The 13459-nt window shown below is 44.7% G+C and overlaps 1 protein-coding gene across 1 annotated transcript; it reads left to right on the plus strand.

The window, feature by feature from the left end:
- The first annotated feature begins 5731 nt into the window (after positions 1 to 5731).
- HSBP1 (heat shock factor binding protein 1) lies at positions 5732 to 9921 on the plus strand. Its single transcript, XM_065925095.1, has 4 exons — positions 5732 to 5886; positions 6428 to 6494; positions 7044 to 7164; positions 8683 to 9921. The coding sequence occupies exons 1-3, from the start codon at positions 5842 to 5844 to the stop codon at positions 7160 to 7162; spliced, it is 231 nt and encodes a 76-aa protein (XP_065781167.1). The 5' UTR covers positions 5732 to 5841; the 3' UTR covers positions 7163 to 7164; positions 8683 to 9921.
- Positions 9922 to 13459: the final 3538 nt, after the last annotated feature.

Genomic DNA, 13459 nt, shown 5'->3' on the forward strand with positions numbered 1-13459 from the left:
GGTTGCCATTCCCCTCTCCATAGGATCTTCCCAAAGCAGAGATCGAATCCAGGTCTCCTGCATTGACAGGCAGATTCTTTACCCTCTGAGCCAGTCCCAAGAGCTTGCTGGGCGGTAGGGATGCAGTGAGAAGCACTGTAGTGCTGTAGTAATTTTCACTACAAAGCTCTGAAGTCTTTGAGAAAGTGGTTCATAGAAGTCCTATAAATATATGCTGAATTCTCCATTTTCTGCTACTTTTTAAAGCTTTTCCTTTATAAAATTAGTCATTCTTTATAATATACATGCATTCAGATTACTAAAGGGTTTAAAATGAAGACTATATGAAAAATTTTTGCATTGTCATGCACTCGTGTCAATCCTGTTCTGATGTTAAATATTGTTTATTTCCCCCAAGATAAAATTTTTCAGAAATTTTAAATGAATTTTTTCATAGACATTTAAAAGTGATAAAAGTTTATTATTTAAAACTTTTTTCATTTGACTGTAGATACTGTACCTTTGGGCCCTAGTTGCTGACTTGCTTATAGTCTCTGGGCTATAAATTAACGTTTGATTTACTGTGTAGTTGCCATGAAATTTTAACTTGTTTGTGAAACAGTCAAATAAAGGTGATCTGAGATTTTTAATGTGTGCGCTTGGGCTTAGACTGGCTTTAGTACAGTTTAAACACAGTGACAGAGCAAAGGTATATTTTTTCAAATGGTGCTCTGGATGGTCTATGATATTTAATGACCAAAGTAAAACCAACTGCTGCCTGCCTGCCTAATAATTAACTCTTTTCCTATCTTCTTTTATACCAGTCAAATCCTTCAGACTTGGGGAAAAAAACATAGATGATTGGTAGGTAGGTAAGTAGGTAGATAGAGAGAGGTAGAAAGATACAGAGTGAAATGGAGAGATAACCAGGTACAGGAAGATGTCAAGAAGATGACTTAATTCAGATTTTAAACAAAAAGGGGAAGGGGAAGATGCTAATCCTTGGAAAGAGTCTCCTATGGTGAGCTATTTTACATTATTTGTGTGTATTTGCATATTATGTTATACATATTATGTTATACATTATGTTATTACATTTATATGTAATATATAACTATATTACATAGATAATTTATATAATTCAAGGAACAGTGAAACAAAGATTACCCCCACTGTATAGATGAGGAAACTCCATTGACATAGTTAAAACTGTCTTAACCAGGTCTCACTCCTTTGTCGTTCGGCTGCTCGGTTATGTCTCTTTGCGACCCCATGTACTGCATCACGCCAGGCTTCCCTGTCCTTCATTATCTGCTGGAGTTTGTTCAAACTCCTAGTAAGTGTATGTGTGACTCCAACACTGATCTTTTCCTGCTTATCCTAAGCCAGTATCACCCGTATGTCGCCAGGAATCAACGGAACCAAGTTTGTATCATTACACGCAACGTGTGAAATTGATGATGACAAAGCCACTGAATAATGACAAGATCAGTGAAGCACACCAAAATCAAACTTGTAAGTCAAGAATCGCTAAGACACATTTTTTCCTCCCTAGGCAGTCTGTCCGCAGGAAATTGCTAGTTTTGGTAAACAAACAGGAAATTGGTTTCTTGTCAGGCAATCACGGTGACACTAATTTGGAAAACTGCCACAGTGAACATGAGAAACATCAACCAGCATGTCAAACCAAAAGCAAAACAATGGGAGGTGGATTGGGATGCCACCGGTGACACCATTCTTCCCATGAAAGCAGTTTTCTGTTCTTTTGAGAACGCAACCTCAAAGAGACCCTCCCAAGTCAAAGTCACCAGGGGCTCTTCCCGGGGTGCACTCCAGGGATGCTAGCAAAACTTGATGTCACATGGGAATCCATGCCAGGAAGACTGGTCCTGGGGCAAAGGTGTTTCAAAGTTAAATTTGTCAGAACTAAATTAAGTTTTTGTTTCTCTCCATAACAAACCCTGCCTTTGGTGGTGCTCCTCTGATCCACCGAGAATGGACCCGGAATCCCTGCCCTGCCCTTCCTTGCACCAGCAAGGCAGCATCTTCTCTGCTCAGGATTACTGAAGGCTTGTTCTATACAAAATGGGTATCCAGCACCTGCAGAAATCCCCAACCGTCCTGGTTGTGACTTATCCCCAAGGAGAAGGGATGTGTTCCTCTGATTCAGCAGCATTTCCCAAAGTGTGTAATGACAAACTACTTAAAGCAAGCACTACCTCTCTATCTCTGCTTCCCTGCCTTCTCTTAGGGCAGAATTTTCTGAAACTGTCATCCTACGGGAGCACCTCATGGTTTAAGGACATCCATCTCCCACCTCCCCTAACCGGACCACACTGAGATGCCACTCATGCTGTCAGTTACAGCCATAGCGTGAAACTGTATGCCTTTAAATTTGTGATTTTTACTTAAGTCAATATATTTTAAATGAAAATTGTGCCTACTATGAATACAAAACCAGCATCACTCGGGATATATTCAAGTGATGATCGAAATAAATACAAAGCAAAATGGCAGAGAGGCTCCAGTCCACACGCCCTCCCCCAGAAACATCAATTTAACAACCACTCACAGATTAGAACACCTTTATGGAAGCCCAGGAGTACACCTAAGATGTTCCAGCACCTCAGTGGAGAAAAAAAAAAACTGAAAAAGATGCCTTTCTCAGAGAAATCTGAAAAAGGGCAAGAAGAACAGTTTCACTTTACTGCATCACCCGTCCTCCAAGGCAGCCCAACTCAGAGCCAAGAGACTCCTTGGTCCACAGTTTCTCCTTTGGGAAAGCAAACTGAGTCTCTGCTCTCCCCACCTTTGCAGGACGTTGCCCAAAAGGGCACTCTGTCTGTTCCACCAAGAACACAGAGGCAATCTGCACAACTGAATATAGTCTGAGCCAGCTAGAAGCTGAGAGGAAGTGGCCCAGGGCTTACAGCACTGAGGAATCTCAACAGCTAGCCACAGATCCTGCTACCTGGCCAGTCTCCACCATGAGTCCTGCTCACAAACAATATGAAGGCTCCTCAAAAAAATTAAAAATAGGACTACCACATGATCCAGCGGTCCCACTACTAAATATTTATTCAAAGGAATTAAAATCAGGATCTGGAAGAGATGTCTGCACTCTCAGGTTCACTGAAGCGTTATTTACAACAGCCAAGGGGTGGAGCCAAAAGACCCTGATGCTGGGAAAGATTGAGGGTAGGAGGAGAAGGGGGTGGCAGAGGATGAGATGGTTGGATGGCATCACTTGATGGACATGAGTTTAAGCAAAGTCCAGGAGTTGGTGTTGGACCTGGAAGCTTGGCTCGCTGCAGTCCATGGGGTCACAAAGAGACATGATTTAGAGACTGAACAACAAAGGTGTGCAGACAGCCTAACTGTCTGCTGATGGATGAGTGAATAAAGAAAATGTGGTGTATATGCACAATGCAATATCATGCAGCCTTTAAAAAGAAGGAAACCCTGCCATTTGTGACACCATGGATGGACCTGGAGCTTATTTTACTAAGCAAAATAAGCCAGACGTGGAAAGACAAATAATATTTGACCTCACTTGTATGTGGAATGTAAAATAGTTCAATTCACAGAAGCAGAGAGCAGAATGGTGGTTGCCAGGGGCTGGAGGAGGTGGAAAGGGAGAGATGTTGGTCAAAAGGTACAAAGTTTCAGTTAAACAGGATAAACAAGTTCTGGAGATCCACTAGAGAATAGTGCTCATAGCCACAATACTGTATACTTAAAATTTACCACAGGGTATTCATTACATTTAGTGTTCTTTACCACACATTTAAAAAAACAATATTACTACTTTATAACACAATATAAAGTATATTTTATTTAATTATATAAAATGTATTACCTATGTTATAGTACATATATTTAATATTTATTAATAGCATATGTTAGTGTATCAAGGAAACTTTGGGGGGTGACAGATATTTCTGGTTCTGATGGAGACAATGACTTCATCAACTCAGTTTAGTCGCTCAGTCGTGTCCAACTCTTTGAGACCCCATGGACTGCAGCAGGCCAGGCTTCCCTGACTTCATAGGCACATACTTACCCCCAAACCCATCAAGGTCACTTCCGCCTCTGAGGGAGAAAGGGCTGAAGTGATACAGGTGCGGATGGAGGGACATGTGTAGGTCAGGAGGGAAATTCTGACAATAGTCTCTGTTTTCACTGCAAAGTAGAATAGTTAGTCATCCTCTGAGAACCAGGGGATGACGCTCGGTGTCTAGAGAGACTGGAAAGGTTTGGAACGTCCACTAAAGGCTGCAGCCAGTGCAGCCCGGGCCACCAGAAGGCCGGGGCACTACAGCCTGAAGCTGCTGCGGGGCATCGTCAGAAGGGACCCGAGACTCACCTGCACTTGGTGACCTGGAGACCCCAGTGCACACAGCTCAGCGCAGGCTTAGGTCCTAACAGCCGATGTGGGTGCCAAGTCGGGAGGAAAGAACCAATGACAAGTTCTCTCGAAGGCCCGCCCTGCGGTGATCACTCCCGCCCTGCTCAACCAACAGGACACCTCACTGCAGTTGTGCAAGTCGGGGAACTGAGGATCCAGAAACAAGGCCCGGCCTGAAGCAAAGCGCAAGCGTGAAAATAAACCCAAACCACCTCGAAAGAGGAAAGGAGAATTACTTCTTTTATTAAGAAATCGTTTTTTTTTTTTTTTAATGCAAAGAGGAGATAAGACACTTAAACAGAAACGAGCGTTATTCAGAACCAAAGTTTAAAAGGTTAACTGCTAGTGCCTCACACTTAATACAGTAGTTTTGTTAAGAGAACAATAGTCAGTTAAGTTTGGTGTGTCAACCCCGCAAGGTAAGTATATCAGCCATGATGATAAATTCATGGAGCTTTTGCATAAAGCAGCTGTTTAAAAGATGTTGACCTCCACACAGAGAAAGTATGTCGTCTTTCTGCCTAAGTGCAAAAGAAAAAAAGCTGCCACTGAAAAAGTGTCAAATTTTCTGGCTGTTTTGAAATTTTCAGTCGCGATAGAAAGGTCTCAAAGCCTCCTGCCAGAAGCACACACCAAACAAAACTACAGATCCAAGTGCTGAATCATGTTAGTGAGGTGATAAGAAAAGGGCTGAGGGGCTCCAGCTAACCGATCTTGTTTCTTGACTTGGGGGTGGTCACAGGAGTGTGAGAACTTTGTAAAACATCGTCTAGGATTTTTGAACTAATCCAGAATGTATGTTCCACTTAAAAGTTAAAAAAAAAAAAAAGTGAAAATCAACCTGCCTCACCAGCCCGGCATCTCCGCTCGACCCTCGTGGAGAGAAGGAAAAACACTGTGTCGAGGGCGTAACCAGGACGTCAGCTGGGCACGGGCGAGTGGTGGGCGCGCCCCTCATCCCTGGGACCTCAGTATTACCTCCAAGGCACCTGACCCCTTCTCCCTTCTCGGGGTTTGTGGGGTTTTGTTGGAGGACAGGCGGCGACACAGGTCTAGGCTCTGCACCTCTCGGGAGCTCAAAGAAAGCCAGCGCAGCCTTTAACAACGGCCTAGGAAGAAGCCAGGGCACTTTTCCAAAAGTTAGCTTCACAGCACGTTCGTTTCACCTTTTTCCTCCCGGGGCGGGGCCAGGAGCGGGAGTGGTGGGAGCGGTGGGGTGGGCGTGGCTTATGGGAAGGGGCGGGGAAGTGCTGGGCGGGGCCTCGCCTCGGAACGGAGGCGCACAGCGACAGGCCCTTCCGGCGCGTGACGCGAACTACGACTCCCAGAATGCCCAGTGGTCCCGTGAAACTGGCCTCGGTCGTCGCGAGAAGTAGCCGCTGGGGCGTCTGCGCGAACAAACGGAAGTATAGGTGAAGGTCTGAGGCAGCACCGCCAAGCTGGGCACCGGGGAGATGGCCGAGACTGACCCCAAGACCGTTCAGGATCTCACCTCAGTGGTAAGGGGCAGCTGTCTGAGACGCGCCCGAGGCCGCTGCAACCCCGGGCGACTCCGGCGAGGCCCACGGACCGAGGCGCCCTCTCCGCGGCCGCGCGGGGCGGGTCTCTGGAGGCCCTGCTTCTGAAGGCTTTGCGGCCGCGGCCCCCCTACCTTGACTGCCCCCGGTCGCTGTCTATAGGCCCCTCACCTGCTGATGCGCCCGGGTCCCCCGGCCCCGCCCCATTCACTCTCGGTGACCCCCGGACCCCGCAGCTCCCATCCCAACCCTCCGCCCCGCGAGCTGCACCCCAAACCCACCAAGGCAGCGGGTCCAGAAGGGAGGGGGCGTCACCAGCCCCTCCCACCCCACCCCTGCCCCAAGTCTTACTCGCCGGTTGGGGAAACTGAAAGCCGGACAGGGAAATTGAAGGCCACGGAGCTGCGGAGAATTGGGGCTGAACCCGGGGTTCTTGGTCTCCCCAAGGGACCAGAGTTCTACCCTGATCCCGTGACGGCGTCTCCGGGGTAAGCGTGGGGTGTTGTGTTTTGTCGTTTCACAGGTGCAGACACTCCTGCAACAGATGCAAGATAAATTTCAGACCATGTCCGACCAGATCATCGGAAGAAATATCCTTTATTTGTAGTCAGTCTCTAATGGGTCATTGGATTCTATTTTTCCAGATAGTAGTGGTGATAAATGGGTAGTTTGCAGGTCAACTTCCACTTGTCATTTATCAGATTTTTTGTGTGTTTGTTTGTTTTAGTGAGCTTAGGTGCGCACTTCCTGAGACGTACTGGGCAGAGATCTAGGGATACAGCTGAGCTAGATCCCTGGCAGCAAGGAACTTGCAGTCTATCGATAATATTGTCTAGAGTGGTTGACTGTGAGCTAAGCATTTCATGTGTAGATCTCCCGTGATCCTCACCATCACCTGACGAACAGGTTGTAGCAGATAAAGAGTCGGGAATCTTAGAAAAGTGAAAGAACTTGCCCAGGTCCTTTCACAAGAATAACGGCAGGGCTGGGATGTGCTCTAAGCCAGATTCTGATACTGTCCAAAGGAAATTAGGAAGGCACTTTGATTAGGCCGCTGTGTCGAAGGCACTAGTCTGCAGGGACCTGGGGGAGAAGGATAGGAAGTGGAAGCTCTGGTGCCTTGTCTTTAACTTCCCCACTTGATGACATGAGCAGTCGCATTGATGACCTGGAGAAGAACATAGCAGACCTCATGACGCAGGCTGGGATGGAAGAGCTGGACGGTGAAAACAAGATCCCAGCCACACAGAAGAGCTGAAGGTGAGCGGAGGGAGGGGCAGGACCCTGGTACAGGTCCCTGTGACTCTGATGTAGGTGGACTTCCTCTTGGTCCGTCCCCAGCCACGAACCAGCAAGCATCCCCTTGTTGTTGCCCCTGGGAACTCCAGGCTCTGAATTTTTCATGCCAAACTAATTCCTTATGAGGAGTATATTTTCCCTGTTTTTATCAGTGAAACCTAGATTACCATTAAGTAATATTAGATAACACTGAGTTTATACCGGAACAGTCAAAACAAAAAAGTGTATTTTGTTGGCCTGAAAATTCGAATCACTGGCAGATCTTCCAATGACTTTTTTGGGGGTTTTTGTTTGTTTAAGAGAACACCCACTTTGCCACCTTCGTAAATGCCATAAGTTCTAGGGATTCTCTTTCAGGAACAACCCCTGCCTGAGGTAAGTGCCAGGACAATAACTGATTATGTATGATTTAGATGACCTTAACTATGGCGATGTTAACCCTTCATCCTAGAGTTGATTTAAATTTCCATGGGAGAGACTAATAATCAAAAATAGCAGTTAAAGCAAGATAACTAGACACATAGATGACTGCTTTCATCTCACCATAGTGGGTTCCTTCATGGTAAGCCTTTTCTAGAGTGTGGCATTTACCTCATTACAACCCAGAAGTCATTTTTAAACTCTCTTTGCACTTATAGCATTTAGTTATTGTTGTCAGTCACTGAGTTATGTCCGACTCTTTTGCAACCGCTTGGACTGTAGCCCACCAGGCTCCTCTGTCCATGGGATTTCCCACCTAAGAATACTGGAGTGAATTGCCATTACCTTCTGCAGGGGAGCTTCCTGAGCCAGGGATTCCTGCATTGCAGGCAGTTTCTTTACTGCTGAGCCTCCTGGGAAGCCTTTTAGCATTTTAATTTCCTGTAAAAAATGAAGTTTACTGTGAATGTTTAGGTAACTAGAGTACCAAGCAGAATATACAGGAAAAGACACCAAATTTTTTTTTTATTTTCTGAGCATATCCTGGCTGGACCAAATTATAGGTAACTATAAAATAAAGGTTGCTTTGAAGTCCAAGAAAATAAAGGTTTGAGAGGTAAAAAATAATTTACTGTTATCTTAATAGTAGATAGGGTTGATACACTATGTGAGTAAATCACAAAGTTGTTTTTGTGGTTGTCACCTTGATTCCTTGTAGACTTGGGCAGTGTCCTTCCTGTCTTAGGAGCTCCTCCAGGTCTCATATCATCCAGCTGTCAAAAACCCCATCAAGTGAATGAGAACACCCTCTCAAGAACTGCAGGATTGAAGAATTTCAAGTGACAAGCATAATGCAAGAAAGGGAGTGGGAGTAGGAAACAGTCACAATAGACTTTTTAATAAAGGTTTTATTGTAGTTTTGCTAGGATTTTATGCAGACAAATTGCATTTAGTTCAAATGAGGATTCTGAAATGATTTTTTGTTACTAATTCTATGTATTATTTTTATTTGTCCTTATAGAATGAATAGCACATTGATGGCTTTTCCTTTTTCAACAGATTGCTTGTCTTCGCTGGAATCTGGAACACCTTTTTACAAGCCAAGATGGCTTTTTCAACTAACTCCTATGTGTAGACAGGTTTTATATTATAAAGTGTGCATTCTTCTTACCACATACTATAGAGTTAGTTTATGGAGTGACTTCCCTCCCCTGCCCCCCATGTTTCCTAAACATGGTGACTTCACATCTTGGACCTTGGTCAGTTGTGCTATTAAACACTAAAACTTTGGCAGTTCCTGCATACAGTCGTCCAACTTTCTAGTGTATTTTCGTGAGGTTATTTTTTTTTTTCTGTCATTCCCTTTGTAGTAGTTGCTGTTTGATAGAAGTTGCTGTGTGATTTTTCTATTAGACATAGAGTAAACTCTTGGTTATAATTAGATTTTGTGAAGTAAGGCGTTTATAGTTAAAGTTCTTTGATTCTCAGAGTGAACCATTGAGTGAACACCAAATAGTGTGTTGGTGATACTTTTCAAGTGGTTAAAAACATTTAAAATTGTGTATTCGGAATATCTGGCACTACTGTGTCGCCAAAACTCAGAGTTGAACCACGATCTTATATCTGAGTCCCTGAGGCCAAATGCCACAGTAACTTAGAGTGACCACTGCCACTTTAGTGTTAGAATTTTTAAATACGGAAAATGACAGAGTTGCCTGATGTGATAAGGCTTTCAGTAGTTAGAATTTTGCATGAGATTTGAATTCTTCCGTCAGACCCTACGCTGTCCATTCACAGTCGTTACCATAGGAAATCTGGCAGGATTGTACAACTCAGTTACTCCCATCTTTTGAGCTCCTGGCCAGTAAAAGAAACAGAAAAGGAAAACAGACCTTGTTAAGCCCACGCCAATTGTTTGGCTAGAAGGTGATAAATAGCTTGTAGTAGGCTTGAGTTTTTCAGAAACACTGCTGCTTTATACTGTTCCTACCTGAATTCAAGCAGAGCAGTGGCTTTATTCCTGATGATGCTACTCAGCTGAGTGTGTCAGGAGTTTTGATCCTGGAGGCAGTGTTGACGGGAAGGGGAACCATGTGACTGTCTCAGCAGGGTGATTTTGTAGAGAAAATGGAAGAAGTTGAGGAATGAAATAGTGTTATGGAGAGGAAAGCCCATAGTCAACACAGTATGATTTTTTTAAAGTTTCCTATGTCACCAGTCTTAATTGTTTGTATTGCAAATGTATAATAAGATTAAAGAATAATGTGTCCTGTTTATAAAGGATCCGGGGAGCACAAAGGATTCAGTTTCTTCTGGACAAGATGGATTCCCCACTGTTAGCCCCGAGCTGTAGAAAGCCCTTCACTGGGCTGGTGGGTCCTGCTGTTGGTTTGGCCCTGAAAGCCCAGAGTGCGCTGGGGCGGGACAGGAGCTCATGCAGGTGCTTCCAAGCCTGGCAGACGGCAAGTGGGCACTCGGGCGTGAGGAGCTGGCTTCCTTAAGTAACAGGAAGTTTTCAGAGGAAACTCCCCTGACCAAAAATACCTGCCATGAATAAAGGTGCCTGAAATCCTGCTGTTGATGCTTCCTTTTGTGTCACAAATGACTGGTTTTCCAAGTTTTCATACCATTTTCAGGTGATCGGCTAGAACCTCTGGAAAGGTTCAGTAGCAACAGCCAACGTGGGTACGGACAGGAGGTGCTGGCGAGACTGTGCTGCCAGAAGGGAAGGCTAGGCTCGCAGCCACGACAAAGGAGAGTGAGCATCGTTGCTATGGGGACAGAGTCCAACAGACAACGTACACTGAACCTTTTAAAATCCTGTCTGTACACTGACGGTTTCCTGTATGGATAACTGTTCTTTTATTCTGTAGTTTCTGTTGTAATTAGATTAGAATGGAGGGATTTTCACAGTGTGTTGTCCGATCTCACCCTGAACATTAACTGGCAACAGTTAACAGTTAGTCATAGCTGCCAGCACCTATGAAAGCCTTTGTTGTAAACCACGGTGCTGTGTGAGCATTTTGTGTACATTACTTGACTTCATCCTCATGACAGCCGTGAGTTAGCTTTTATCTGATCAGCCCATTTTAAACAGAAGGAACCCAGTGCTGGGCAACAATTGAGCAAGTCACACAGCTGGAAGCAGGGACCCTGGAACCACCACCAACAGCTGCCCACCCAGGTAAGGCTTCCAAGAAGTCTTGGCTGGGCTGTCTGGGAATGAAAAACCTGCCACCTCAGTGGATCTTGAAATTGAGTTTTGAAAGGCTAATTTCAGTTAAACATGACCTAAATTAAATAACAAACATGCTTGATGTGAATTTTTATTCAGAATTAAAACTCTTGAGGGCTGTTAGAAATGTGCTCCCGGACTAGCATCTTTTTCTTATCCACGGAGAGGTTATTTAAGAACAGCTGTAGAAGCAAACCAGTTTCTCAGATGTTTGCCCTGACAGACTGCAGGGAATGCTGGCTACTGGTTCTCAATTGTTTCCTTACTAGCACCCCCCAGCATTTCTCTTCCTCTTAACATTATCCCTGAGACTCTCTCCTAATGCCCTTTTGGCTTATGGTCTTGTCGGGGCTCTCTTTGTTTAAAAAAAAGAAAGACAATGAGTACTGCAACATTAAAGTTCCCGTGCAGCATCACCCGCAACCTTGGGCTCCTAATGATAAGCATCTGCATTTAGCTGTAACTTCTTTAAAACCTTGAGTGAATGAGGAAGGGCGGGTATGGTATGTGAGTCACTGCCTGAAAACAAACCAGAGGAATGGGGACGGAACATCACACTCGCCGAACTCCCAGATGACTCTGGAAGTAAGGAGTTTGTCTCCACAAGTCATGTCAACTCTGCTAGAAAATAATCTGCTCGACCCTCACACACTGAGGCTTCCACCAAGTGAGGTTAGGTCCTGGAAGCTTGGACACCTCTCCAGTACAGAACTCCTGTTCCCGAGGGGCCCTGGCCACCACTGGGAAATGACACATTCCATCACTCCCTGATGCATCTGCACTGATGCAGACTATGTACACATCGTGGGATGCTCATGGCTTCCTGATGATCGCCTTGGCTGTGTATCTGTACTTCCCTATGTTGTGGGTGTATTTTGACAAATGATTCCTATGATCACTGGCAAATATCTGCCTTCTAGATGGAACAGTATCGTTTCCCAATAGTTAAGCTTAAATTTCAGGATTGAGCAGTTTGGAAGCATTTAGCTGCAAAAGGGGTTTTGTGGTCTCAGGAAGGAGGGTAGCCCCACAGAGAGTGAATTCCATGCCCACAGGATCAGCAAGGACCCAGAAAGCCCCACCCAGGTGAAGCCTACAGACAAGAGAACACCCTCCTCTCATCTCTAAGACTGAAGAAAATAATTCTTCCAAGTTCATGCTGCCCAGGCCTCAGCTCTTCGGAGCACTCAAAGGTCACTGACATCAAGAAGTTTTCCAGCTGCAATCTTTGTCTCCTCGACCCTCAGAAAACACACCCCCAAACCACTGCTAGTGATTTACTGCCTCTTACCTTTTATGCTTCACTGACTACGCTAAAGCCTTTGACTGTGTGGATCACAGCAAACTGTGAAAAATTCTTGAAGAGATGGAAATACCAGACCATCTTATCTGTCTGCTGAGAAACATGTTGCACATCAAGAAGCAACAGTTAGAACCAGTCCATGGGACAATGGACTGGTTCAAAATTGGGAAAGGAGTACGTCAAGGCTGTATAAATGTCACCCTGCTTATTTAACTTTATGCAGAGTACATCCTATGAAATGCCAGGCTGGATGAATCACAAGCTGGAATCAAGATTTGAGAGAAATATCAACAACCTCAGATGTGCAGATGATACCACCCTAATGGAGAAAGCAAAGAGGAACTAAAGAACCTCTTGGTAAAGGTGAGAGAGAATGAGAAAGCTGGCTTAAAACTCAGCATTCAAAAAAACCAAGATCATGGCATCTGGTCCCATCACTTCATGGCAAATAGATGGGGAAAAAAATGGAAACAGTGAGAGACTTTATTTTCTTGTGCTCAAAAATCACTGTGGACAGTGACTGCAACCATGAAATTAAAAGACACTTTCTCCTTAGAATAAAAGCTTTGACAAACCTAGACATTATTAAAAAGCAGAGATACCACTTTGCCAACAAAGGTTCATATAGTCAAAGCTATCGTATTTCCAGTTGTGTACGGATGTGGGAGTTGGACCATGAAGAGGGCTGAGCACTGAAAAATTGATGCTTTCAAACTGTGGTGCTGGAGAAGACTTCTAAGAGTCCCTTGGACAGCAAGGAGATCAACCCTGAATATTCATTGGAAGGACTGATGCTGAAGCTGATGCTCCAGTACTTTAGCCACCTGATGCAAATAGCCAACTCACTGGAAAAGACCCTGATGCTGGGAAAGATTGAGAGCAGCAGGAGAAGGGGGTGACAGATGATGAGATGGTTGGATGGCATCATCGACTCAATGGGCATGAGTTTGAGCAAACTCTGGGAGACAGTGAAGGACAGGGAAGCCTGGTGTGCTGCAGTCCGTGGAGTAGCAGAGTCAGACACGACTGAGTGACTGAACAACAACCTTTTGTGGGTCTTGGGAAGTTGCCATCAAAATCCAGTGTTTCCAGGAAGACAGCTTAAATATTAAATATAAAGCTACAGACCTGTTATGGAGAAGAAAGCCAGTTAATTTTAATGGGCTGTAAATAATCATCAGAGAAGTCATTTCTGGAAATTTAAAGAATAGGGTTGTTTCTTTTAATGATACATTCTCCTGGTAATAGACCTCTTGACTGATTCTGCTCCACGAACCTGCTGGGACAAAGGACAAGCC

This window comes from Muntiacus reevesi, chromosome 2, assembly GCF_963930625.1.
Source record: "Muntiacus reevesi chromosome 2, mMunRee1.1, whole genome shotgun sequence".
NCBI lineage: Eukaryota > Metazoa > Chordata > Mammalia > Artiodactyla > Cervidae > Muntiacus > Muntiacus reevesi.